Source organism: Coffea arabica, chromosome 8e (genome assembly GCF_036785885.1).
Source record: "Coffea arabica cultivar ET-39 chromosome 8e, Coffea Arabica ET-39 HiFi, whole genome shotgun sequence".
NCBI lineage: Eukaryota > Viridiplantae > Streptophyta > Magnoliopsida > Gentianales > Rubiaceae > Coffea > Coffea arabica.
Genome location: NC_092324.1, coordinates 48,119,716 through 48,142,840, shown reverse-complemented (window position 1 = coordinate 48,142,840; position 23,125 = coordinate 48,119,716). Strand labels below are relative to the sequence as shown.

General features: G+C 37.2%; 3 protein-coding genes across 3 annotated transcripts; 1 reads left to right on the top strand and 2 right to left on the bottom strand.

Moving 5' to 3' along the window:
• Window positions 1-2,351: 2,351 nt before the first annotated feature.
• LOC140013128 (expansin-like B1) lies at window positions 2,352-4,512 on the bottom strand. The gene is made up of 4 exons (XM_072062245.1): window positions 4,294-4,512; window positions 3,826-3,932; window positions 3,117-3,425; window positions 2,352-2,789 (listed from the first exon to the last, which is right to left on the bottom strand). The coding sequence occupies exons 1-4, from the start codon at window positions 4,424-4,426 to the stop codon at window positions 2,586-2,588; spliced, it is 753 nt and encodes a 250-aa protein (XP_071918346.1). The 5' UTR covers window positions 4,427-4,512; the 3' UTR covers window positions 2,352-2,585.
• Window positions 4,513-8,276: 3,764 nt separating this feature from the next.
• On the bottom strand, window positions 8,277-13,017 carry LOC113706968 (ATP-dependent Clp protease proteolytic subunit-related protein 4, chloroplastic). Its single transcript, XM_027229082.2, has 7 exons — window positions 12,694-13,017; window positions 11,734-11,937; window positions 11,355-11,410; window positions 10,742-10,868; window positions 9,549-9,626; window positions 9,018-9,131; window positions 8,277-8,929 (listed from the first exon to the last, which is right to left on the bottom strand). Exons 1-7 carry the CDS (start codon window positions 12,949-12,951, stop codon window positions 8,858-8,860), a joined length of 909 nt encoding a protein of 302 aa, XP_027084883.2. The 5' UTR covers window positions 12,952-13,017; the 3' UTR covers window positions 8,277-8,857.
• A 2,876-nt stretch (window positions 13,018-15,893) lies between these two features.
• LOC140012833 (ankyrin repeat-containing protein BDA1-like) lies at window positions 15,894-22,290 on the top strand. Its single transcript, XM_072061157.1, has 3 exons — window positions 15,894-16,737; window positions 17,102-17,644; window positions 22,267-22,290. Exons 1-3 carry the CDS (start codon window positions 16,024-16,026, stop codon window positions 22,288-22,290), a joined length of 1,281 nt encoding a protein of 426 aa, XP_071917258.1. The 5' UTR covers window positions 15,894-16,023.
• The last annotated feature ends 835 nt before the right edge of the window (window positions 22,291-23,125 follow it).

The window sequence follows — 23,125 nt, the reverse complement described above, 5'->3', positions numbered from 1 at the left end:
TGACAAATAAATTCTCGCTAGAGCAGGAGTCCATGTATAGTAACTGAGGTTCTTGGTCTGACTGAAACGATAATATTCTAACTTTTTTCACATAAACAATGGGCACTTTATTTTCAAGGGAGCCTCCGACTTAACTTTTGGAGAGAATAATTCACACATCAAAATAGTAAATTGCATTAAGAGAGTCTACAATGAAATAATTAACCTTGTATTTTAACTATCTATACGGAAGAGTTAACGCTTTTTTTTTTAGTGAGTGAGCCATAATAGGTTTTGTGGGCTAGGCTTATAGTCAATTGAGTTGATCGAATAAATTTATTGTTTGTATCCTTCAATTGCATTTGATATGTTTAATTGGCCACATATCTTTTACACAACCACCCCAGATTTAAAGTTCTCTTTCCTTTTCAACAAAAAAAAAAAAAAAAAAAAACAAATTTACCATGAATCAACGCGCTAATTTTAATTAATTAAACACATAAGGACACATGGTGATTTGCATATGACGGGACGATGTACAGTTCGGCCCTGCTAGATCTTCTTTTGAATTGAAATTTCCAAGCAAACCCTTGAAGGTGAATTTCAGATTACTGCATTCAATACTTTTGGACTGCGCATATGAAAATCGTACTCCCAATGAAATTTAACCCAGTTTTGATGCACTTTTTTCTTGTTTTGCCATGCGGTTTTCAAGTGGGACAAAGCAATTCTGCTCAACCAAATGCAAATTTACAAAGTTCTTGCGGTATTTGATTAATTCTCCTTGAAATTTGAATGGTCTTCTTCCCCCCTTTGCTTCTTATTCACAAAGATTATAAACATGGAGCAAATGGAAATTATTCATCAATTTCATTGTTTGTTACAGTTTTCCTATCTGTATTTACTAAAATGTTCAAAATTCATCTATATCTCTTGATCCTCTATGCACAAGGTAATGACACAAAGAACCATATACTTTAAGCCAAAGAAAAAAGAAGAAAAAAAAAATAGAATCTTTGGGGGCAAGATTAAAAATGGATGCCAGCAATAAAGTTGCATGTGCTTAATGTACAATATTTTAATTAATCAGCAATAAAAGTGTAAACAGTAGCATTTCAATCAGAAAATATAATTAATAGTTCTATACAATCAAGCAATTTCTAGGGTGATTAAGCATACATAAAATTCCAAAGCCATCCGGGGACGACTTATAGTGGGTTGCACTTGAGACAATTTCTTGGCTGAGGGATTCTGCAGACAAAACCTACCAAAAACTGATGAATTCATGGTGCAGTTGAGATTAAATTTGTCTGATGGTAGAGTCAAGAGTGTCTCTTATTAAAGTGTAATCATATATGGGATGATTGCTTAGAAATCATAAGCCAATTTTTATACTCGGAAAATTGATCTCCTTGGAGGAATTCAATTAAGCGAGTTGGCCTTGAAAGGTGAAAACACGAAAATATCTTCTTCTTCTTCTTTTGGAAAAGACACGAAAATACCACATATTAGTATATGGTACATTAAATTACTTAAATATCTCAACTCATGATTATGCTGCATAGTTCACTAATTATTCTTTGCCACTTGTAATCTCTCTGCCAGTGGAGTCCCTCATAAGAGGATTGTCATAATTAGCCACTTTAAATAAATTGTCTCATGATTAAGAGTAAAGACTTTTCCGAAATCTGCAGAAGTAACAATTTTTTTGGTTTACCGTTAATGTAAATTCATATCAATCACATAGGCACAATTTACATCGACTTTTCCAAGTCAACATGGAACTGGGATCACTGCATTCAGTGCTTTGGGCATCAGCATGTGATCCATGCTTAACCTGGAACCACTTTCATCAATGTAAGAGTTTGCACCGCCACTGTGACTTCTGTGGGCTACAAGTTGAATCATTCAGATTATCAGTTCATAGTCATTGCGACTTAAATGAGCTTTTCAAGAATGGCTACCCTATCAGTTTGCCATCGAGGCCGAAACAATTGAAAGTAAATGACTAAATGCCGACTACTACCACAATAATTAATGGTAGAAAGAACTAAGTATTGTGCAGTACATTTAGGACCTCATAATCAAATTCAACATTTAAATTTTATTTAAGGAGTTTAGCTTTTAACATGTTCAGACGTGTTTAACATCTTAACTAATTAATTAAATGACTCTGAATTGCCTACGCAAAATAAAAAATAATAAGTGATAAGCCACTAACTTTTTATTTAAAGTTGAATATGCTCAAATGTCAGTACTTAACAATTCATGAATTTAACGGATTCAAATTTTATACTTTAGATTTTAGATTTCAAATTTCAATTTTATCATGTGAGCCCTTAAACACGCTTCAATTATTTTTATAGAATCACTTGACAGAATAGACTTTATTTATGATATCCATGGTTACAATAAAGAAAGTTGAGGAGACTATATATGTCCTAAAAGAACCATGTCTATGAGGGGCATTGTCTCTCAAACAGCACAAGTTAAAACATCCTACAGCAATACATCGTACTACTCCACAAGCAGCTCATACTTGTGGCTGCAGAATACTTTGGATCATATTATAATCTTGAGTTTGGGAGAGATTAATCATTAATCCATCATGCTGAAATGCCAGTGTCATACGTGTATCCAGCCTTCCACTCACTAGGGATCACATTAGTTAATTGCACCCAAAAGTTGGAATCTCCGTAGTCATACACAGTCCCTTGGAACCTCAAGGTAAGTGCACCCAATGGAGGATCCGTCATATCAAATACTGCACCAGAGGGCCTCCGCATTGGCCTCCATTGCTTGCAATCCTCCTGCATCAAACAAAGGGACATAAATCACAAGTCATATCTTTTTTGTTAATTCAAACAAGACTTCCATTTACATGCTCTATGCTTCACAGACTTTTACTATTTCACAGGCTCAATTTATTGTATGAATTAATTTATCTTACATTTTCAGTGTAAAGGTTTTTTCTCTTGTACTAATGCATTTGGTTGCATGACACGTAACATTTATTTTACTTTTACACATGCGACACGCATTCAAATTAGTTAGTATGAAAAATACTTCAATGTTCAATGTAGAAAAGATTAATTTTATCGATATAATTGCCTGCTTGTTAATGCTCAATACTTTACCTGCCACACTTCAATAGCAGTAATGTCATAAGCACCGGGTTGGTATAACGGTACGAGTGCCAAATATCCGGGGTACCTGCTGTGTGCCTGGACTAGGAATAAAAGGTTGTAATTATATTTGCAAGGAATTCTCTTGAATTCTACATCAACTACACCGTAGGCAAAAAGATGTTCAGCCATGTAAGGACGAGCCAATCTTCCATAGGCAGCTGTGCTGAGGACGAAATCTGTTTTGTCTCCTTCACCATAGTCAGTCACTACTACCTTGGTTCCCTCCTCAGTGCAGTGCTCTGGAATGGTGCATCTTACCTGAAATTCTTAATCAATAGTCATCATGGATGAACTTAGTGAACAAGGAAGATATGCAATGCCAACGTCGAGGCAAGGATTAATGTGGTCTAATTTTGAAGAAAAAGAATTACAGTTTTCATATACCCGATTGCAATTCAAATCAAAAATTGGAAAGGAAAATTAATCAAATTTAAAAACCCTGCAAGTGGATGTCACTTTCATTCTTTCTGAAAGTGCAATGATATTGTCTAATTAAATTTTGAACGTTATCTACCAATAGTTTTTTTTTTCTTCAGGAGCAATGCATGTTTATTTTATTATCAATCCAATTAGGTGAGCAGTTTATTGATAGATATGCACCTTTTTTGTTGGGTGATTGCTTTCAAACGTTAATGATGATAATGCTTGGAAAGTTTACCTGATAGCATGCCCCACATCCAGAGCCACCCCTGTACAGGCTGGAGACTCCAGAAACTTGACCATCGTTGACAGTTCTTCCATATTCACCGAACCCGCAAGCTCCGGCTGAGTAATTGTTCATTAGCCCAATTCGAACAGTTAACTTACAAACTAAAGTATATATTCAGATTTTGCTAAGCACCAGAAAAAACCCTTAACAAGATAGTTGAATATTACACGTTTTTGTAAAACTCAAGGGTCAATTTTTCTAGCAACAATTTTTTTTTTATTTTTTTTACTTCTAATGTTTGTTTAAAAGTAGAGCGAAATGAACATGATGATGACCTAACAACTCTCAATTCTGCGAGCTGCATAAGAAACGATGCCACATTTGCATGTAATTGCATGTATACAGAGAAGAACACATGAAATATAGACTACAGTGAGAAGGGGTAGGCAAATGAATAAAAAACGAGAGTAAACGTACTTGGAGTTCCTAAGCAATCAGGGCTACCATAATAGGTTGCTCTCGAGGAGTAATAATCTCCCCCGTGGCATAGTGCAGGCAAGAGCACAATGATGCAAAGAAATGCTACGCAATAAGAATTCATGAAAGCCATAAGTTATAAACTATCTATCTTCTATAGCAAATTAACTATGGAGTAGTAGAGTTGATAGGGATGAGGAATGTGAAGCTCAGTAATGCGTAGGCCATATTTATAGTGGAAGTTTTGATAGGGAGAATAGGGCTGTATGATATTTGAGGGTTCTCCATACTTGTTGCCCTTTTGCTTTCCTTCCACTATGGAATTTATGGGGGGCCAAGTCGACTCAAGGATTGGACATGCGTACACCGAAGACCCGTAATTGACTCTTGGAGACCTTTCAATAATCTTGTATTTCTTTTATATCATAATGTGATTCAACATAAATACATGTATGTACCTTTACATTCTTACGTGCAATTAAAGTATCAAATGAAATCTTGTCCCATTTTCTGTAAATTCAGATTTTGCACATTTTGACAAATTTCTGGCACTTGAAGAACGGTTTAGGAATGCTGGAAGAGAAAAATATAGATTTTGGCCTACTACTTGCGACTTGCGAGTACTTTGTAGTTTAGCAAACTACTTTCATTTTTATGAAAAATTAACACCTTAGATCTCTCTTAGTAGGCGTTTAGAGTGCCATTTAACTAACTAAATGAAATAGGAGTTTGTCACGTTTGTGTATACTTTGCTGTGCACTAAATTTTTTTATTAAGTGGCTATAATGTTCGTCGGACATTATTTCTTAGCATGCCCTCCAAAGTCCAAATCTTGGTTCCACCGGTGCTTGTATGTGAAATGTTTTAGATTTAAATCTTTTTCTACAATTTAAAATCCCGATGGACACTACAACCCACAACCACCACCCACCATTGCCACCACCTCCTCCCTCCTCCTTTCTCATCTCCATCCCTCTTCCTTCTCCTCCTCTCCCCTCCCCTTACCCGCCACCCCCCACCCCATCCCTCCCCCGATCTGGTCATGGCTTTTTCAGCTACTAGAGGCCTTGATCTGGTCGAGGCCAGATCGGAGGGGAGAGGAAGGGCAGGGGGTGGTGGGGGAGAGGAGGGAGGAGAAGAGGGGAGGGTGTAGGAGAGGAAGGAGGAAACAGATGGTGGCAGTGGTGAGTAGGAGTGGTGGTGGTGGTGGGTGGTGGTGATAGGTGGTGGCTGTTGTAGAATTTATATTTTAAAATTTTTTTATATTTATAAATTGTTTTTGATATAATGTACGAATGAGATATTTTTGAAATTATTTTTATTTTTGTATTACTATAATATTGTATTTCAAAAACTAATTTTTAAAAAATAAGCCAATCCAAACAGATGGATTGTTGAGAATAAGGAATCATAAAACTCTTTCCAGCAGCTACCATCGAGCAAGCAGCCTTGCAGGACCTGCTCTATTTGCCTGTAGTAGTGCAATCTCAGGCAATGGGTTGTTGAAAATCCTAGCATTCCATGCTTATAGCTTACCCTTTGGAGCCCTCAACTTTTGGTTTCCCAAAATCAAAGGAATTGTAGGCAAATCGGCCTCCATGCAAATAATGACCTTAACATTCTGCTTGATTTGTCAAGAAGTAATGAATAATCAAGATATCTGTCGATCCTATCACAAGATATGGGTTAATGTTTTCTTTTAAAATGAAATGCAATTTCAATGCACTCTTTTTAAGATGAAAGTGTGATCCAATAGGCACAGATTTAATTGGTTTATGAAATGATTAGCCATGGCTCTTGACCGTTGACAAAGAAAAACTTTCCAATAAGAAACAAGTATTAGACGAATTGATTTTGGCTTCTGATCAACTAGTTGGAGCCTTGGACGCTGATCCTTGAGCGCTACCTACACAGAAGACAGTGTTTTCCATTTTTTTTTTTTTCCTAATGAGTAACCTACAGATAAGTGACAACTTTTACAGAAACAGTAGAATCCATGATGGAAATCTGGGCAGTACATTGTCATGCATCATGAAAAAATATATACTCCCTGCATAGACAAACACAAATATACAATTTTAATTTAGAGCTCATTTCTGGTTTCAGACCCTGCCTTGTTTGGTAACTCAAAATTAGTTGTTTTTTTGTTTCCCCTTTGAGCTAAAGCTTATTACGTTCCTCTGGATCATTCTATGTATACGACATTCGGATGGGAATTCCTGTTAGGGTCCTGCCCAATTGCCTTGCCTATAATTTTACCACAAGATATGCAGAAGATTCACCCACAATTGCACAAGCTCTATGAAAGCAAGTCAGATGATAGTTCTTAAGGGATGTTTGATTCAAGAATGGATTCCACTCCCTTATCCCAATGATTTTCTCAATGAATTTTCTTGATTTATATGTTATATTACATTTCTGACGATCGACTTATGAATAGCAAATAAACATGATACTATTGTTGCATTTTGTAGAATTTTGCTAAGCACTCTTTTCTTCTTGAAATGCACAATTAATTGAGTGATACAAGCTTTGTGCAAAGAAAAAGATGCTACTATAATTTTCCCAATAGACTAGAAACATAAGGAAGTGTTTGAAACAGGATGGTGATACATTTCTTAACTTGCTAAATCATGTGTTAGTACCCTCTATCACATATAAAGTAGAGGCTAGTTAAAGACAAAACAAAACTAGAGGCCATTTCAGCGACTGAATTATACCCACAAGGTGAGGTTGGGTTTGATTGCACTATAAAGTTCGTCAAACCAAACAGACGACATTCATTCTGTATATGTCACTTGTTCAATCTGGTGCAAAAGCACTTGTGGAATTTTATTTTTTATTTTTTAATTTTGACTCATAATTACATTCACATGGCTCCATTCAAGTACTCTAATATTGAAACTATAGACCGGCCTGAAAGTATGCCTTTTGAAACCAAGTCTACATGAGTTGTGGTTGGTGGCTTCCAATCTTGCCCGTTCATCCACAAATTCGCTTTATGCTTATCTTAAGCCCTAAAAACTAGCATCATCATGACGATGCAACAAGGAGAGCTTAAACAGGCAAGAGTAAGAGTTTTGATCCAAAATATCATCACTAGGACATGTGCTTGTTCTTATGGTGACGGTCTAGAGATTCCTTTACATTAGCGGGTTTGAAAACACGTTAATTACGTGTGATACAATAAAAATTTAAGTTAATTTTACGGGTTGATCTTAACTTTCGTTTGATTTATCAAGGAGATTATCTGCACTAAACCCATAATACTAGGACGTCCATGCGTCCCAATATGTCGCCAAAACCATTCAAGAGAAAATTTGAACGTATTTCGACATATTTGTCAATGTCGAATTTTTGTCGATCTGACAAGGCAGCTTGGCTGGTCGGACGAACGCCCCCATGTATACAGAGGGACAGGTTCCTGATGCACTGAACAAAGAACTCGCAATCGGCTTAAAAGCAAAACAATAAGAGAACGAACAATCAATAGGCTGAAGATGGTGGAAGCATGCTCTTTCATTTTCTGGGTCCAGACCACTTAGAAGTTAGAATAGGAATGATGGATGGACAGAGTTTGAAGTTTCTGTTAGGCAATTCTATGATTAGCAGCAGCGGAAGTGGAAGTGGAAGTGGAAGTGTGGAACCACTGCAATCTCCTTGCTACACTTGTACAAAGGCCGAAGAATGTGGGGGAAGTGCAAGCCAAGCATCAAGAAAATTAACATGACACCAACAAACCAGCAGCTCTAACTGATAAACCAAAAAAGGGGCGGGCAAAAAGTGATCACAAACGCAACATATTGTCAAATCACCCATTTCCGAAACTTTCCAGATGTCCCAGTGACGTAAATCTGGGAAAAGGATTAAGTAGTAATTCAGGATAGTGGACTACAGCTCGTACGCAATCTCCATATAGCGCCTATCATGACAATCAGCTCCAATTAGGCAACAAGTACTTTAACAAAAGCCACAGGCGAATATGGAGAAGCGGAGTGAATAAGCTCAGAAGAGAGTGACACTACTGAAAGTGCCAAAACAGCATGCTTTCTTGCGTCTATAATTACAGACCCTCAGTGTTGATATGATGACATGAAGTACTTTTTGCATCATCAATAAGATAATTGTAACATTAAAACCTTAACTTTTAAAGCTCTACAAGGACACAGCATCATATTTCTGGAATGCTCAAGTGAAGTACTGAAGTACACAAATTCTCTGAACTCCAGGCAAACATCTAAAGGAATGTTGACAATAATTTTTTGAAACCGAGCAGTAAAATCCTTTGTAACCAAGTGATCGGCTAACCGAATCACAAGCAACAGGAAAGCAGAACCACATTAATGATACAGCAAAACTAAGTATAAGCTGACAAAGGAGTTCACCCAGAGAAATAGCCTTGTTCATGAATTGCCGGAAAAAGGTGAATGCCAGAAGTAACTGTCACTGCAGAACAGGTGTGCTATTCGTGTATGAAATTTTCATATATTCTTCACTAGAAAATTTACACCCTGAAGGCAACTTGAAGCTACCAACTGTTTCACCAATCCTTTTTACAATGGCTTCAAATAAGTTGTGCCTTCCTCAAGTCAGATACAACTCCTCTATCTTCGCTGCCCCTTTCATTGTAAAGAACCTTCACAATAAAACGAGATAATGTACTATTAGTTGCCCGAAAGCTAAAAAACGAATTACATTAAAAGTCAATTGGTTTTCTCGAGTACCTTATCAATAATTCCATATTCAACAGCCTCACTTGGACTGAAGTACTTCGGCCGCCTTATGTCAGCTTCAATCTGCTCAAGCGATTTTCCTGTGTGCTTTGAATATAGTTTGACCTTCACAAAAAGGTAAAAGGGACAGCATGTTCAGCCGCAAGAATGTAGTCTAATGAAAAACCATGAAGGTAGGCACCATGTTGCCATCACATATGTCAGTCTGCTGGAATTAAAAACATCGTGATATGGAGAGTATAAAGAAAGAGCAACACGTAATAACTATCTATACAAGTGCAAAGATAGAAAGGAAGAAAGCTGGACATCAGGCTAGCTTATTCAACTTTCTGCATTAGAAATCTCAGATGACACAGTAAACATGAGCTTGCCAAAATAATGGTAGTAGAGAAGACACTCATAAAGGCATGCCGTTTTGGCACACAAGTGAGGAAGTACCGCAAAGCAGTCCCGTCCAAAGGTGTCCAATATGTAATAACAGGTAAACAGGAGAAACAACGACATAAATGAGAGTCTATTTACCAGCTCTGCCTTCACGTTCTTTACTTCTTTCCTCATAAGGTCAACATCTGTTGCTTGACCTTGAAATCTACCAATTGGCTGCAAAAAAAGATAAAATATCTTAAGTTCATCCATAAGGAAGTATAACCAAGCTAAACTATTACTACTAATAACAAGGCTGATAACCATTTCGACGACACTAGGGCACAAAAAATAATGTACTAATTTTGCAGCTACAATCTCAAAATAAAATCTTCTCTCTTTTTCTGTGTCTTACAGAAATATCAATCAGGAGCACCACGTACAGCTATAACAATTATCCTTATACTATATAAGAATGAGTTGTGGTCAAAGAGAGTTTGAATTTCAACCGCATGAATAGGAATCTTTTTAAAATGTGGAATGTTTTAAAAATTTTGGTACAACTAAGGGCAGCATGTGTTTAGGTATATTTACCGAAATGCCCTCAATTTGATGCATTTAAAACTTTGATTTATGAAGACATTTGGGTATTTCTGGAATATGAAATTATTTTGCAACCGTTTTTGCTTCGAAAATAACTCATATAAGCTTATGTATTGGTGTAATTACTGAAATGATGTTATAGACGCATTTAATTGAAGTGTGGCTTTTGTTGTGTAATTAACACAAAGACATATTAACACGTTATACACTTAACACGTTGCTATAACTAACTGTTGGAGGATATTCCTTTGTTTGAAACAACTTATGTTTGCTCTGGAGCGATTTTCAACTGACATCTGTAGGGGCTTTTTGGGAATGATAAAATTGTAAAAGCATTGATAAAACAAATTGTACAAGTGTGTGCTGCAATTAAAATATACTATTATTAACTTTGTCATATTTAATGACTTTTTTTTTTTTCAAAATGTACTATTTTTTGTTCAATGAAAAATCATCTTTAATCACATATTCCAAACATCCGCACGATGCTCGGGCACTCCCCCCTAGTACTAATAAGATAAGGATGATGACAACAACTATCTGCATGTTGGCACAAAAAAGTATCTACTCATTATTCATGCTACAATCTCAGACTAATTTCCTGTTCTTGTTACTCTTTTCACGTAAATTCATTTCGTACATAATTACACAGAAAGACAGAGACAGACACCAAGGTAATGCTAGAATGTAACGAGAGAAAAATGAGGAAAGAAAAAAAAAGGGCAAGGAAGCCATTAAAATCTGAATACCTGCTTTATCATTATAGTTGATGAGGGCAAGGCAGAACGATTTCCCTTTGCACCAGCAGCCAAGAGCAATGCAGCTTCTCCCCAAGCATTGCCAACACAGAGTGTGAAAATTGGTGGCTTCACATACCTGTGCAGAAAATTAAGACCTGCCTAAGAATCTAAAGGAGATATGTACATTCAATCAGAAAAGTTTCTCCGCTCCCCATTTGGTACTAAAATAGATACTTTGGGTAACTTCGTACAGTCTCACTTGTTTCATAAAAGTAACAAAAATCCACATACGCAAAATCACCAATTCTTAAATTTAAATGAGTTACATCGAATGCCCAGCACAAGAAATAAGCATGGGCTTTGAGTGCAATGGCAGGATCAGATGCCACAACTACACCCATGGCTATCAACTACTCATTAAGCAGCAGAAAGAGTCTTGAATTAGTCAATATTCTTTTGCACTAATTATTGACATACTATTTACGGTCTTATAATTGAAACCAATATGTTACATTAAGTTGTGCTCTGCAGAAGGCATTTCTGAAACGCATGCAAATTTAAAAACTCATTACAACCTTATCAGAACATTTTGTCAATTAGGAGCAGCTAATGATTTCATTACCCCATGACATCATAAATTGCAAAAGCCTCTGTTTCATATCCCAACTTCTCTCCATCCTGCAACAGAAAGCACACACTGTCAGTCACATTGCATATTTCTTCTCTGCATTTTCACATCCAACTTTTACATGAGTATGCTAAATTTCAGCAAGCCCCAAAAGTTCCCAGATCCTTCAGGCCCAAGTTCGTCATAAATGCATATTAGTCAAGCAAATTACATTTTTAGAGAACGGGATAAAGAATCCACCCAGAAATGGCCTAAAATAAAAAAATTTCAGATTCCGAACCCTCCAAGAAGAGTCTGAGTTTTATTAAGGTCCAATCATAAATTTAAAAGTACGTATAAATTTTTTAAGATAGTAGGTATATCAGGTTCTAACCTTGGTTGTCCCCGTTGAGTTTATGTAAAGATAAATTGGCTTTTGCTCATCTTCATACTGAAGGTAAAGAAATTCTGCTAATATAAGTTCAGTGACAGATGGAACCAATGACATGCCCAAGTAGACAATACGATTCTTATACAAGTAAGATGCTAAATCTGGTGGAGGTTGCTCCCATGCACTTCCCCTTGAAAATGGAATGACCTATATGAAGAAATAAGACAGGGTAAGCATACAAAAGAGCTAAGACACTAACATGGAGATCAAATGCTTTGTTGCTTAAATAGCTATAAAAGGTGACAACAAAAATTCAATAATTCAACCTAAGAATCTGAAGCTATCAAATCACCACAATAACCATAGATCGTGTATGCGATCAACAACTTGGATGCAAAAAGACTTGGCCATCTCACAGAAAGAGGCTACAGCACAACTTCTTTTCAAATCATGTCATGGTTCCGCCACTTTACTCTTGTTTCTGTAAAAGTTTCTCAATTTCTCTGATTCTACATTTTTAATCAAATTTCTTGAAAATTTCCGTAACAACTAATTGTCAAATAATAAAAATTTCTACAATCTGAAACGTGCATATTTCATTCAAAAATCCACAATTCCTGTTCAAACACCTTTTTAACATCTCCTCAAACCCATGCCATGTAAAAAGTAAGCAACAGAAGTAAAATGCTGCAAGTTCAAACCAACAGTTCAAGCTCATTTTCAGATACGTAATTCACGAATAGTGGAAATAATTACCTTTTACTAATATTCCAAATTGTGCCAAAAAATTCACATATTCCACCTTCTCAAAACTTAAAATTATGCTAAAAATGAAGACCACTTTCATCAACATTAGAGTTTCTTATCTATTCCACGTTAGCAACTACAGCATCAATAAAAATATAAAAATAAATAAATAACAATTTAGAAGAATACATAGGGAAACAGAAGGGAAAATTTTACCATGGTCACGACGCCACGTTTGCCCCCGCGAGAGTAGGAGGGTGAATAAGGGTTGAGAGAAGCGGGACGGATTTTAAGGCCGGAGAAGGCGGCGGAGACGGAGCCGCCCATAGAGGAAGAGGAGAGAAAGGGAGTAGATGGAAGAGAGGGTTTAGTAAGACAAGAGGAAGAAGAAGTTGGAGCGCGTGAAGAGCACGTTTGCGATAGCTTCAATCTTGCGAGCGGGAACGAATGAGAAGCCATGGTAGCGACCTCCATAGCAGCAGCAGCTGAGAAAGAGGGAAGCAAAGATGTGGAAGTCTACATTTGGGCATATTATGGCCCGATTTGGCAATTAATTCGGGTGGGTCGTTACCCTATATGATATCTGCCCCGATTACTGGCCCAATTGCGCTTTTTGGCCTTTCAAAGTAGTCAAACTTTTCAATTAAGCCTCTAAAAAAGTAAGAAATTTAAACTTAGCCCTCAAAAAAGTATATATGTGTGTGTATATATATATAAATTTTGGCCTATTTAATCTAATGTTTTCAACATATAATGTTTAAATCATTTAGGAAGAAACTGGAACCTGGTGAGAAAAAGGTTCAAAGGTACTATTTTAGCAATTTTTAGTGCCATTTTTTTTTTTGCTCGCGTGACTTTCAAAGATAAAAATATTAACTTACAAGACTTTTAATTTGACATTATTCTTTTTCTTGAGCATGCAAAATATTACTAGTAACAGATAGTCGTGAATGTGGCCTATGCTTTGTGTTACAAATGTCTTGCTCTTAAGTTTTTCTTATAAATTTCCACTGCTTGTAGATTGATAGGCGTTGAAGCTAGAGCTTTTAATGAGTTAAATTGAGGCGAATATTTAGTGTTTAGACTCTATTTGTATATTATATGACTAAGGTTCGAATTAGACTTGAATATTAGACGAATTTCAAGTGTTATTCGAATTCGATTTATTTATTTGTATAAATATGTGAATTCGAGTTTGAACTGAGCTTGTTCAACTAAACGAGTTGAATTCGACCTCGACCTCAAACTCAAGCTTGAATTTGAGTTTGGAGATGACTTAATTATAATTTTTAATAAATAATACTCCCTCATCCTATTAAAAGTGTTGTACTTTTTTTTTTCCTTTTTTATCTGTTTCAAAATGATTGTCACTTACCAAAATTGACAATGAAAACTTTCACACATTTCTGTTTCATACCCTTTAATGTGCCCACTCTTTTCAATCTTTTAGGGGGCTCAATCATGCACTTACCAAGTACAAACATTGCACTTAATAGTGCATGACTCTCACATGAAATGCAAATAACAATCGTACATGACACTTCCCTCTAAAGCAGTCGGGAGACATTTCATTCTTTTGGATCCCACATGTCTTATCACAACTAGTGACCTTTTTATTATTCACCATATATGAATACATTGAAAGTTAAGCAGCGTATTACCGGAACTTAAATCCGAATCATTTAAAAGTTTGCACTATTGATAATAATTGCAAGTCCCGAAATGCAATGCACTTTCTAGGACGGAAGGAGTAGTACATTATTTAGAATAAGCTTAATTGTATTTCTTGGTTTTAAGAAAATAAATAATACTACTATATATTTTATGTATAATTACCTTTTTAGTAAAATATAATATATATATTTACTAATATTAAATGTATTTATATTTTTATAATTATATATGTGTTCACGAACTATTCAAATAACTCACGAACAGGTTTATATTCAACTCAATTATTAAATGAGTCTAATATTATGTCTGCATTCCATTCGTTTATTAAACAATTGATTTTTTTTTTTAAATTCGAACTAGTCGAATATCAACATCTTCGTGAATAGCTCTATTTGTTGAAAGCTCAAATTGAAGCCATGTACATTTCTAAGGTTGCTAGCTTGCCTTAAATTCTCTTCCCCAACCCATGTACTTGCTCAAATTTGAGGGTTGTATGTAATGATAATATTTTCAAACAAATGACGACATTTTACGACAAAAGTCCTCAATAAGAAACTCATGAAATTGTGTTAAAAACAAAAATGTATCCAAATGGCATGAAGATACATAAAGTACGCTTTCTCTTAATCTGCTTCAACTATTCGATCCTGCTGTGCCAAGATTCGTATATATTATTTAACTGTGTTCCACTCAAAGTCAATCACTCGACTTTTGTCGGTATAAAGTATGTGTTCCGGACAAGCCATAAAAAGGTAACTAAACCACTCCATCTGGTAAATTGTTCATTAGTAAACCAGTTTTAGAGAAAGTTACGCCTCATGTAGTTTATCTTGCGCAAAAAAAAATAGATAATGGCAATTTGCATGGCATGACAGGAGCAGTAACAATAAAAGCCAAAACTATGATAAAATCTTTCACCAAAACTATGACACGACCAACAAAAATGAAAACCAAAACTTTGATTCTAATATCTTTCGCATGATGGACCCAATTACATCGTGCTGCAATGTTTGGATTATAGTTTTCTAACAAAATTTTTTTATATTTTTCATGAATATATTTTTCAATTACTTTTTTATTTCACATACATCAAATTGTTATAACAATATTTTTTTCCTACGAAACTCTAAAAAATAACAATCCACATTGTTTCAAACGAAGTTTTAGCAACATTTCTCTAGTTTGAAACCAGTATGAAATTGATTCAATTATAGACTCATGATGAATAGTCATTGGTTCAATTAGTGCATATACGTCATACTCTATACTTTTTTTTTTATAAATAGATATAGATCAATAAAGATTTTTCTAAAGCAGTTTTAGTAAGAACTCTATCAAAGAGTCCATTTAACTTCTAAGGAATTATTAAAAATATTCATAATTTTAGAAAACATTCATAATTAAAAAAAGCTCAGATCATTATTTGAATAAAATTGACAATAAGTACCACATTTGATCATCCTAGAAAAGATAAGTCCTTCTTATGGAGTTTTTCAGTTCATTTCCAAATTACTTGTCAAGGTACTTACGCACTAAGCTTGGTTTTTAATGAAAACAGATGACTCTCTTATGTGCAGCATACAAAACATGCGTGCGCCACAAGTGATTACTTTATTCTATCAATCCGTACCGTTATCTTTATCTTTATCTATATCACACGCATGTGTAATATTCTACTCTGAACAGGTACTATAAATATACAACTTCTAATCAATGTATAGAGCGTCTCCAAACAGATATCACCAGTTTTATAAGTATACTTTGCTGCTCCTTAATTTGAAACTATTCTATAGCCTAGTCATAATTCCATTTCTGGCCATTCTTTTTCTAGACTATATATAGAAGCCCATATTTAGAAAGAGTGGAATATTCATGGAGGAAGCTCTTATGGCAGCTAGTAGAGAGGGCAATGTTGATGCCTTGTATGATCTGATTCAGCAGGCTCCTGTTAACGCTGCTCGTAGAGAAGCTCTTAACGCTGCTCGTAGAGATCTTAACGCTGCTAGCAGAGAGGGCAATGTTGATGCCTTGTATAAGCTCATTGAGAAGGAACCTGAAATTTTGGACAGCGTCAACAAAGTCCAAGTTGTTCACACTCCTTTGCACGAAGCTGCAAAAGCTGGGCAAACTAAGTTTGCCATTGAACTGACGGCATTGATGCCGTCATTTGCCAAGAAGCTGAACCCTCAAGGGCTAAGCCCTCTTCATCTGGCAGTAATGTCAGAAGCACATGAACTCGCTGAAGAGAGGGCCGGGAAAAACAAAACTGCGATGGCGCTGATAAAGCTAGACGCCGAGCTGGTCCGAGTAAAAGGGAGGGAAATGATGACTCCTTTGCATTATGCAGTCAGAGAAAATAATCTGGAACTTTTGGCTGAGTTCTTGTGTGCTTGTCCGAAATCCATCAGTGATTTGACGAATGAGCACCAGTCTGCTGTTCATATTGCTGTACAAGAGCGAAAGTTCGATGCATTTAAAGTCCTCCTGGGATGGCTCTCGAGAAGGAACAAAGAAGAGGTGCTCCGTTTCAAGGACAGTGATGGAAATACTGCATTGCATATTGCAGTAGCAACGGAACAGTTTGAGGTATACATGTTTCTTGTTTTTTCCTATAGCATCCAAGTATGTAAAATCGATCATGCAGCAACCACTATGTAAAATCGATCATGTTTGCCTACCAGAAAACATGTTCATGTATTGTAGTAGCCTCAGAACCCTTTAGCTGAGTAGCATTTAGCAATATATGTATACTCAATTCCAACAGTACTACAATCTAATTTGAATAGGGTGGGTAGAGAGCTCATTTCATTAGGTAAAAATATTACTGGATGCAAAAGGCTTTGACTATGGGGGGACAAAATACATAGCTATGGTCATAGGCTGGTATTATCGGCTTCTGTTTATATAACGTTATTAGGCCTAATAGATGAAATTACTTTTCCTTGTACAGGTTGTGAGGGAGTTAAGTTCAAAAGTCAAAATAAATTCACTGAATTCTGAAGGATTGACGGCTTGGGACATCGCAAATGCTAAGCGCTCTGTTATTTCCGGGAACATAAAAAAGTTCTTGAAAAATCGAGGAGGTAGATCTGCAAAAGACCTCCCTGAGAAGGAACTCCTCCACGAGTTTTTGAAATTAAAACAGGGTCCCTTTGAGAAACCAATCGGATACCTAATTTACGTGGACAAGGAAATGTCCCTGGAAATGCGCAGCTTTATCTTAGTTGTAGCAGTGTTAATTGTCACAGCTACTTTCCAGGCAGCACTCCAGCCTCCAGGTGCGTTTTGGCAAGGGGATGGAGACACGAGTCAAAAAGTCTCGACATTCAATCGATCTAATAACAGTGCCAAATTCGGCCTACATAATTTTCGAAAACAACAACACAACATGACACGTGTGGTTGGACAAGTTGTCATGAGCCCCAGAAATTTCATGAACAGGCTTTGTCTGACTAGAATGAGCACAAGAGGTCAGGGACATCTAGTTTGGATAGTAAGTGACGTGAGAGACCAGACGGGCTGATACTGGGGCGACTTCACCTTTTCCTTTTGATTTACCTGTATATTGTTACTACATGACGTTAGTATACCTGTATGTACATGGTTATCTGTCCAACTTGATATGTATTTGTGTATTTGCTTATCCATCTTCTCGGTATGGCGTGTTATGTGGGTATATGTTTATTTGAATATTTGGTGCCCTCAATAGTTACTTTCGTAACCTTATCGTGTTTATTTACTAAATTACCTTTTGGGGGAAAAGAAAAGAGAGGGAAAACATATATATGGACGGGAGACGTAGCCGTGGACGTGGACGTGGCCGTGGGAAAGAACGAGCTCAAGAGCCAAGAGAGGAAAGAGAAACAACAGCTGCACAAGAGCAAGGAACGAGGGTTGAAGCCGAAGACCAAATGGCAACGGTAATGCAACAAATGACAGATATCTTGGCAAGACTGGTGGATCAACAAGGCCAAACGGCCGTGAATCAACCTCGAAACCCTGAAATCGGAGAAGATAAGGCTCTTGAGAGGTTCCAGAAATTTACTCCTCCGAAATTCCTTGGAGGATCTGATCCGGATAAAGCCGAACAATGGTTAGAGGCCATGATTAATATTTTCACCGTCTTGAACTACACCGAACAAAGGCAAGTAAACTTTGCGGTGTTCCAATTTGAAGGATCGGCCCGAGCGTGGTGGAACGTTATTAAAGCAAAATGGGAAAGAGAACAGACCGTATGGACATGGACGAATTTCATAAGGGAATTTAATGAGAAATACCTCCCTCCTTTAGTTCAAGAGAGGAGAGAGGAAGAGTTTATTGGACTACGCCAGGGAACGTTAAGTGTGGCCGAATATGAAACGAAATTTACGAAACTATCCAAGTTTGCTTCTGAATTGGTGGCCACAGAACGGCGAAGAGTAAGACGGTTTATACAAGGATTAAATTTGGAACTCCAAGAAGCATTAGCGGCAGTACAAGTGAATACGTTTACGGAGGCCCTTGAGAAAGCTCAAAGAATCGAGACTGCAAAGGCACAGATAAAAGCTCCCCAGACCCAGAAAAGGAGTGCATCGAGTAGTGTAGTGGAGGAATTAAGTGAAGCGAGAGTCCCTTCCAAAGTGCAAAAAGTGAACTTTTTGTCCCACCCACCATGGACATTAGGGGCGATAGGTGAAGGATCTACAAAAGAAAGCCAAATCAGATTTGGGAAAAGTTTTCAAGAAAGCACGAACTAGCGGACCGGCAAAGGTTTATGCTTTAGACAACCGACAAGTTCCGGACTCGTCTGAGGCAACTGAAGGTAAAATTTCGAGGACGAAATTTTTTTAAGGGGGAGAGAATGTGAGGACTCGCATATTTCTTGTATTTTTCTCAAAAATACCCTTTTATTTGAAAATTATTATTTATCAAAGCCCACTACCCAAATATTTCACATTAAGTGTAGATAAACCTAGAAAATAGGGTTTTACGCTTCGGTTTCAAGTTTGGAGCGAAATTAGGGTTTTCGCGATTTTTCGCCGGATGAATTTTCGGTACAGAGTAAGAATTAATTTGGGGATTAAAAGTGACTTTTAAGTGAGAAATAATATGTGACTAGTGGCAATGATATAAGGTTAGTGAATGGGAAGTAAAAACCCTAGTACGTGAGTTTTTAAGAAAAACGGCGCGAACCGGCGGGTCGCACGCACTACCGTTTGAACGCACCGCTTGACCACCATTTTTCCTTACCAAACAAATTTATTGAACTTGAGCAAAATATCTTCTCTCTTGGCAGCAAGCTTGACCGAATGTGAGGCTAGAAATAACAAGAAAGAAAGAGAAAAATTTTGTGGCCAAGATTAGTCCAAGTGTTTGCCCAATTTGTGGACACCATTAGTCCTAATCCTCTTGCTTTATTATAAGGCAACTAAGCTCCATTTCTCTTCATATTTCTGCCAAGGAGCCGAGAGAGAGAGAGGGGAAGAACAAGAGAGAAATTTCTTCATTTCATCTTCAAATCCAGCAACTTAGTGAGAAAACAAACAAAGTAAACCGATTAAACTTGTTCTTGAGTGATTAGCTAGTGGCTTGTGGTGTGATTTTTGAAAGAGGAAGCTTGGGCTACTCTTAGTGACCTTTATTCAAGGTAAGAGAGTTTATCTCTCTAAGTTTTGCTTTCAATTTTGTTAAATTAAGCTTAGTAGTTTGATTTTGTGGTGGAATCATGGATGATTAGCATGTTTTAGAAGTTTTCCCCAATTTATTTGATGAACTAGGGCTTGTGGAAATTCTGCCCAAATTGTTGTATGATGCTTATATGTTGCAATTGAGGGTTTATAAGGTGTTGTGGTAGTGATTAGACCAAGAAATTAAGGAAAGTTGCACTAGAAACTCAAAATTCCAAAATCTGGAAAATTTGCTCAACATTCTGTCCGAATTTGTATCTGTATGTTAGAGGCTGATTTGGCCTTAGGTCAAAGAAGAAAAGTTGTATAGAATGGCATTTTATAGGTGCCTACAAAATTTCAGCTCAATCGGAGCAACGTAGGACGTGAAAAGTCCAAAATACCCTTACTGTTTTAAGTATTTCCCAGCAGTCCGTTTCTTCAGTTCAGTCCAGTTTATCACGTTTTTTGACCAGGATTCATTCTGATTTAGCTCTGGGACAAAACATGAAAGTTGTAGTGTTCTGTATTAGCTTTAAAATGCCTCTAAGAACACCTGATTCGGACTTGTGTGGACTGAGTTATGACCATTACAGTGTTCTGCGTTTAAACAGCCGACGAATTGGTTTCTGGTTTAGTAATTTGAGAATTTGACCCAGTTACATTAGAAACTGGACTAAGTGACCTTCATGAACATTGTAGCCTTGTGTCTTAACTTCGAAACGGCATAGGTTTCGTTTTAATCCGATAAGCGTAGCCTCGGATAAGTTATTTCCGCTTTCATACGTCAAATCTGTCTTTTGCTAAATTGAATTTCTGCACTTGTTATTACTGTATTTCTTATTCTTATGATATTCTGAGCCTATGGAACGGCTCTTGACTTGAATTGATTATGTGTGATGTTGGGTTGTGGTTGAGGAAAATAATGAAGCCAAAATGGCTGGAAAATTAGGTAAACACAAAGGGCATGCTGCCCAAATTTTCGCCCGAGGGCTAGGTTTCTATTTGAACTTGTATAATTTTGTTAGGCCAATACCATGACCGGTTTTCCATTTTAAAACATGATTTTTCATCCTTGGGTTCAAACAACCCTCTTCTTACTTGAAAGTCATCTTTACACGTTTTACTCTTAATTAGTCGGGTTTCTTTGTTTCCCTTAAATGTTTTGCTCGATAAACCATAATAATGTTCTCTTGTTCAACCTTAGGTTTCATTGGTGATTAAGGGTAATATCCGGAAGGATATTTTGCACGATATTTTGCATTTCTAGGTGAGTGTTCCTTATTTGATTCTATGGCTTGTTGTTATCATTTGCTAATGTGTTAAGTGCTTTTAATGATTTCCAAAACGAGCTTTCTAGGCGAGTGTGTACTTTATCGCACTCGACCTAAATAATTGTGCAATTTTCAAGGATTTAATGATTGAAATGTTACTTGCGCATGAATGTAAGCCTTTTGGGCTGAACTGGCCATTGCCCCTTGTTACCAGTCGTCTCGAGCCAGAAGCGGACTCGGTCGGGCGATTAGGGACTTGGGTGAACGTTTGGTATACTCGAGTATTACCCTGTAGGTTGGTGGAGACTGGCCAACGGCCAGGACGGGGGTGAATGAATGAATGAATGAACGAACGAACGAACGAGGGTTTATTGATAAACGAAAAATGTATTTTCAAATGATTGGAGGAATAAGGGGAAATGTCAGGAGAACGAATGAACGACATAACGAATTGCTCCTTGTGAGCCGTATCCTTTTAATGAATGTGTTACTCCTGCTTTCCATTGTAAATGTTTCTTGAATTATTGATACTCCATGTTTAATGTATTGGATTGAATATCTGATTATGTGTTCGGAACCTCACTGGGCTTTTAGCTCATCCCTTTAGTTTTGTTTTCCTTACAGGGGAAGGCGAGCGAGGACGTGAGCTTGAGATAGACTAGCCAATCTAGTTTTGTTTCTTTTGTTTCTTTTGTAGTGGTTCTCGCCTAGTGCTTGGCACGGGCTGGACGTATGAAGGATTGAGAACCCTTGTATATTTGATGTTTATATTCTCTTTTGGGTTGGCAATGTATATAAGTTCCGCTTTAAGTTTGGATCAATGCCCTATTTATTCTTGTGATTTATTTCAATTTTTAATTGAGGACTGTAGCGAACGACTGAGTCCCGGCGAGAGCTGGGCAGGCGGCCCGCCGAACCCTCTGGTACGCCTTAGGGGGAGGTGGGGTCGTTACAAGTGGTATCAGAGCTTAGGCTTCAGATCTCTGTAGTGTATCCTAGATTAAAGATTAGGATACCGGACTGTGGGATTTGATTGGACTTGAAAGTTAAGCGATTGAGGGATAAAACTTATAGCTGCTTCGCGTGGTTTCTACGTGGAGTGACCCTGGACTAAGTGGTGAAAAAGTATGAGGGACTAAGTGAAGCTATGAATTGCGAATGTTATAGGCCTTAAATCTTTTTCATGGTATCTGAAGACCATAGATAGGTATGTCAGGTAGGAATTCCGATTGTAGATAGTTTACTCTTGAGACTGCAGCTCGAGATGTGAATTATCTTATTTCGGATTCTCGTGCCTGAGTACTCTATAGTTGAGGTGCTGCTAAATACTTGAGACTTGTATTTTGGGAACATGAACAGGCTTTGTCTGACTAGAATGAGCACAAGAGGTCAGGGACATCTAGTTTGGATAGTAAGTGACGTGAGAGACCAGACGGGCTGATACTGGGGCGACTTCACCTTTTCCTTTTGATTTACCTGTATATTGTTACTACATGACGTTAGTATACCTGTATGTACATGGTTATCTGTCCAACTTGATATGTATTTGTGTATTTGCTTATCCATCTTCTCGGTATGGCGTGTTATGTGGGTATATGTTTATTTGAATATTTGGTGCCCTCAATAGTTACTTTCGTAACCTTATCGTGTTTATTTACTAAATTACCTTTTGGGGGAAAAGAAAAGAGAGGGAAAACATATATATGGACGGGAGACGTAGCCGTGGACGTGGACGTGGCCGTGGGAAAGAACGAGCTCAAGAGCCAAGAGAGGAAAGAGAAACAACAGCTGCACAAGAGCAAGGAACGAGGGTTGAAGCCGAAGACCAAATGGCAACGGTAATGCAACAAATGACAGATATCTTGGCAAGACTGGTGGATCAACAAGGCCAAACGGCCGTGAATCAACCTCGAAACCCTGAAATCGGAGAAGATAAGGCTCTTGAGAGGTTCCAGAAATTTACTCCTCCGAAATTCCTTGGAGGATCTGATCCGGATAAAGCCGAACAATGGTTAGAGGCCATGATTAATATTTTCACCGTCTTGAACTACACCG

Bases quoted from the DNA above. Each gene is read 5' to 3' on its own strand.
- LOC140013128 (XM_072062245.1), bottom strand. From the start codon at position 4,426: ATGGCTTTCATGAATTCTTATTGCGTAGCATTTCTTTGCATCATTGTG. The intron at 3,933-4,293 runs GTACGTTTACTC...ACAATTACTCAG, and splicing joins TGATTGCTTAGGAACTCCAA to CCGGAGCTTGCGGGTTCGGT. The intron at 2,790-3,116 runs GTAAAGTATTGA...TGTTTGATGCAG, and splicing joins CTGCTATTGAAGTGTGGCAG to GAGGATTGCAAGCAATGGAG.
- LOC113706968 (XM_027229082.2), bottom strand. From the start codon at position 12,951: ATGGAGGTCGCTACCATGGCTTCTCATTCGTTCCCGCTCGCAAGATTG. The intron at 11,411-11,733 runs GTTAGAACCTGA...TTTCTGTTGCAG, and splicing joins ACTCAACGGGGACAACCAAG to GATGGAGAGAAGTTGGGATA. The intron at 9,627-10,741 runs GTATTCAGATTT...CTTTTTTTGCAG, and splicing joins CAACTATAATGATAAAGCAG to CCAATTGGTAGATTTCAAGG.
- LOC140012833 (XM_072061157.1), top strand. From the start codon at position 16,024: ATGGAGGAAGCTCTTATGGCAGCTAGTAGAGAGGGCAATGTTGATGCC. The intron at 16,738-17,101 runs GTATACATGTTT...TTCCTTGTACAG, and splicing joins TAGCAACGGAACAGTTTGAG to GTTGTGAGGGAGTTAAGTTC. The intron at 17,645-22,266 runs GTAAGTGACGTG...TGGTATCTGAAG, and splicing joins AGGGACATCTAGTTTGGATA to ACCATAGATAGGTATGTCAG.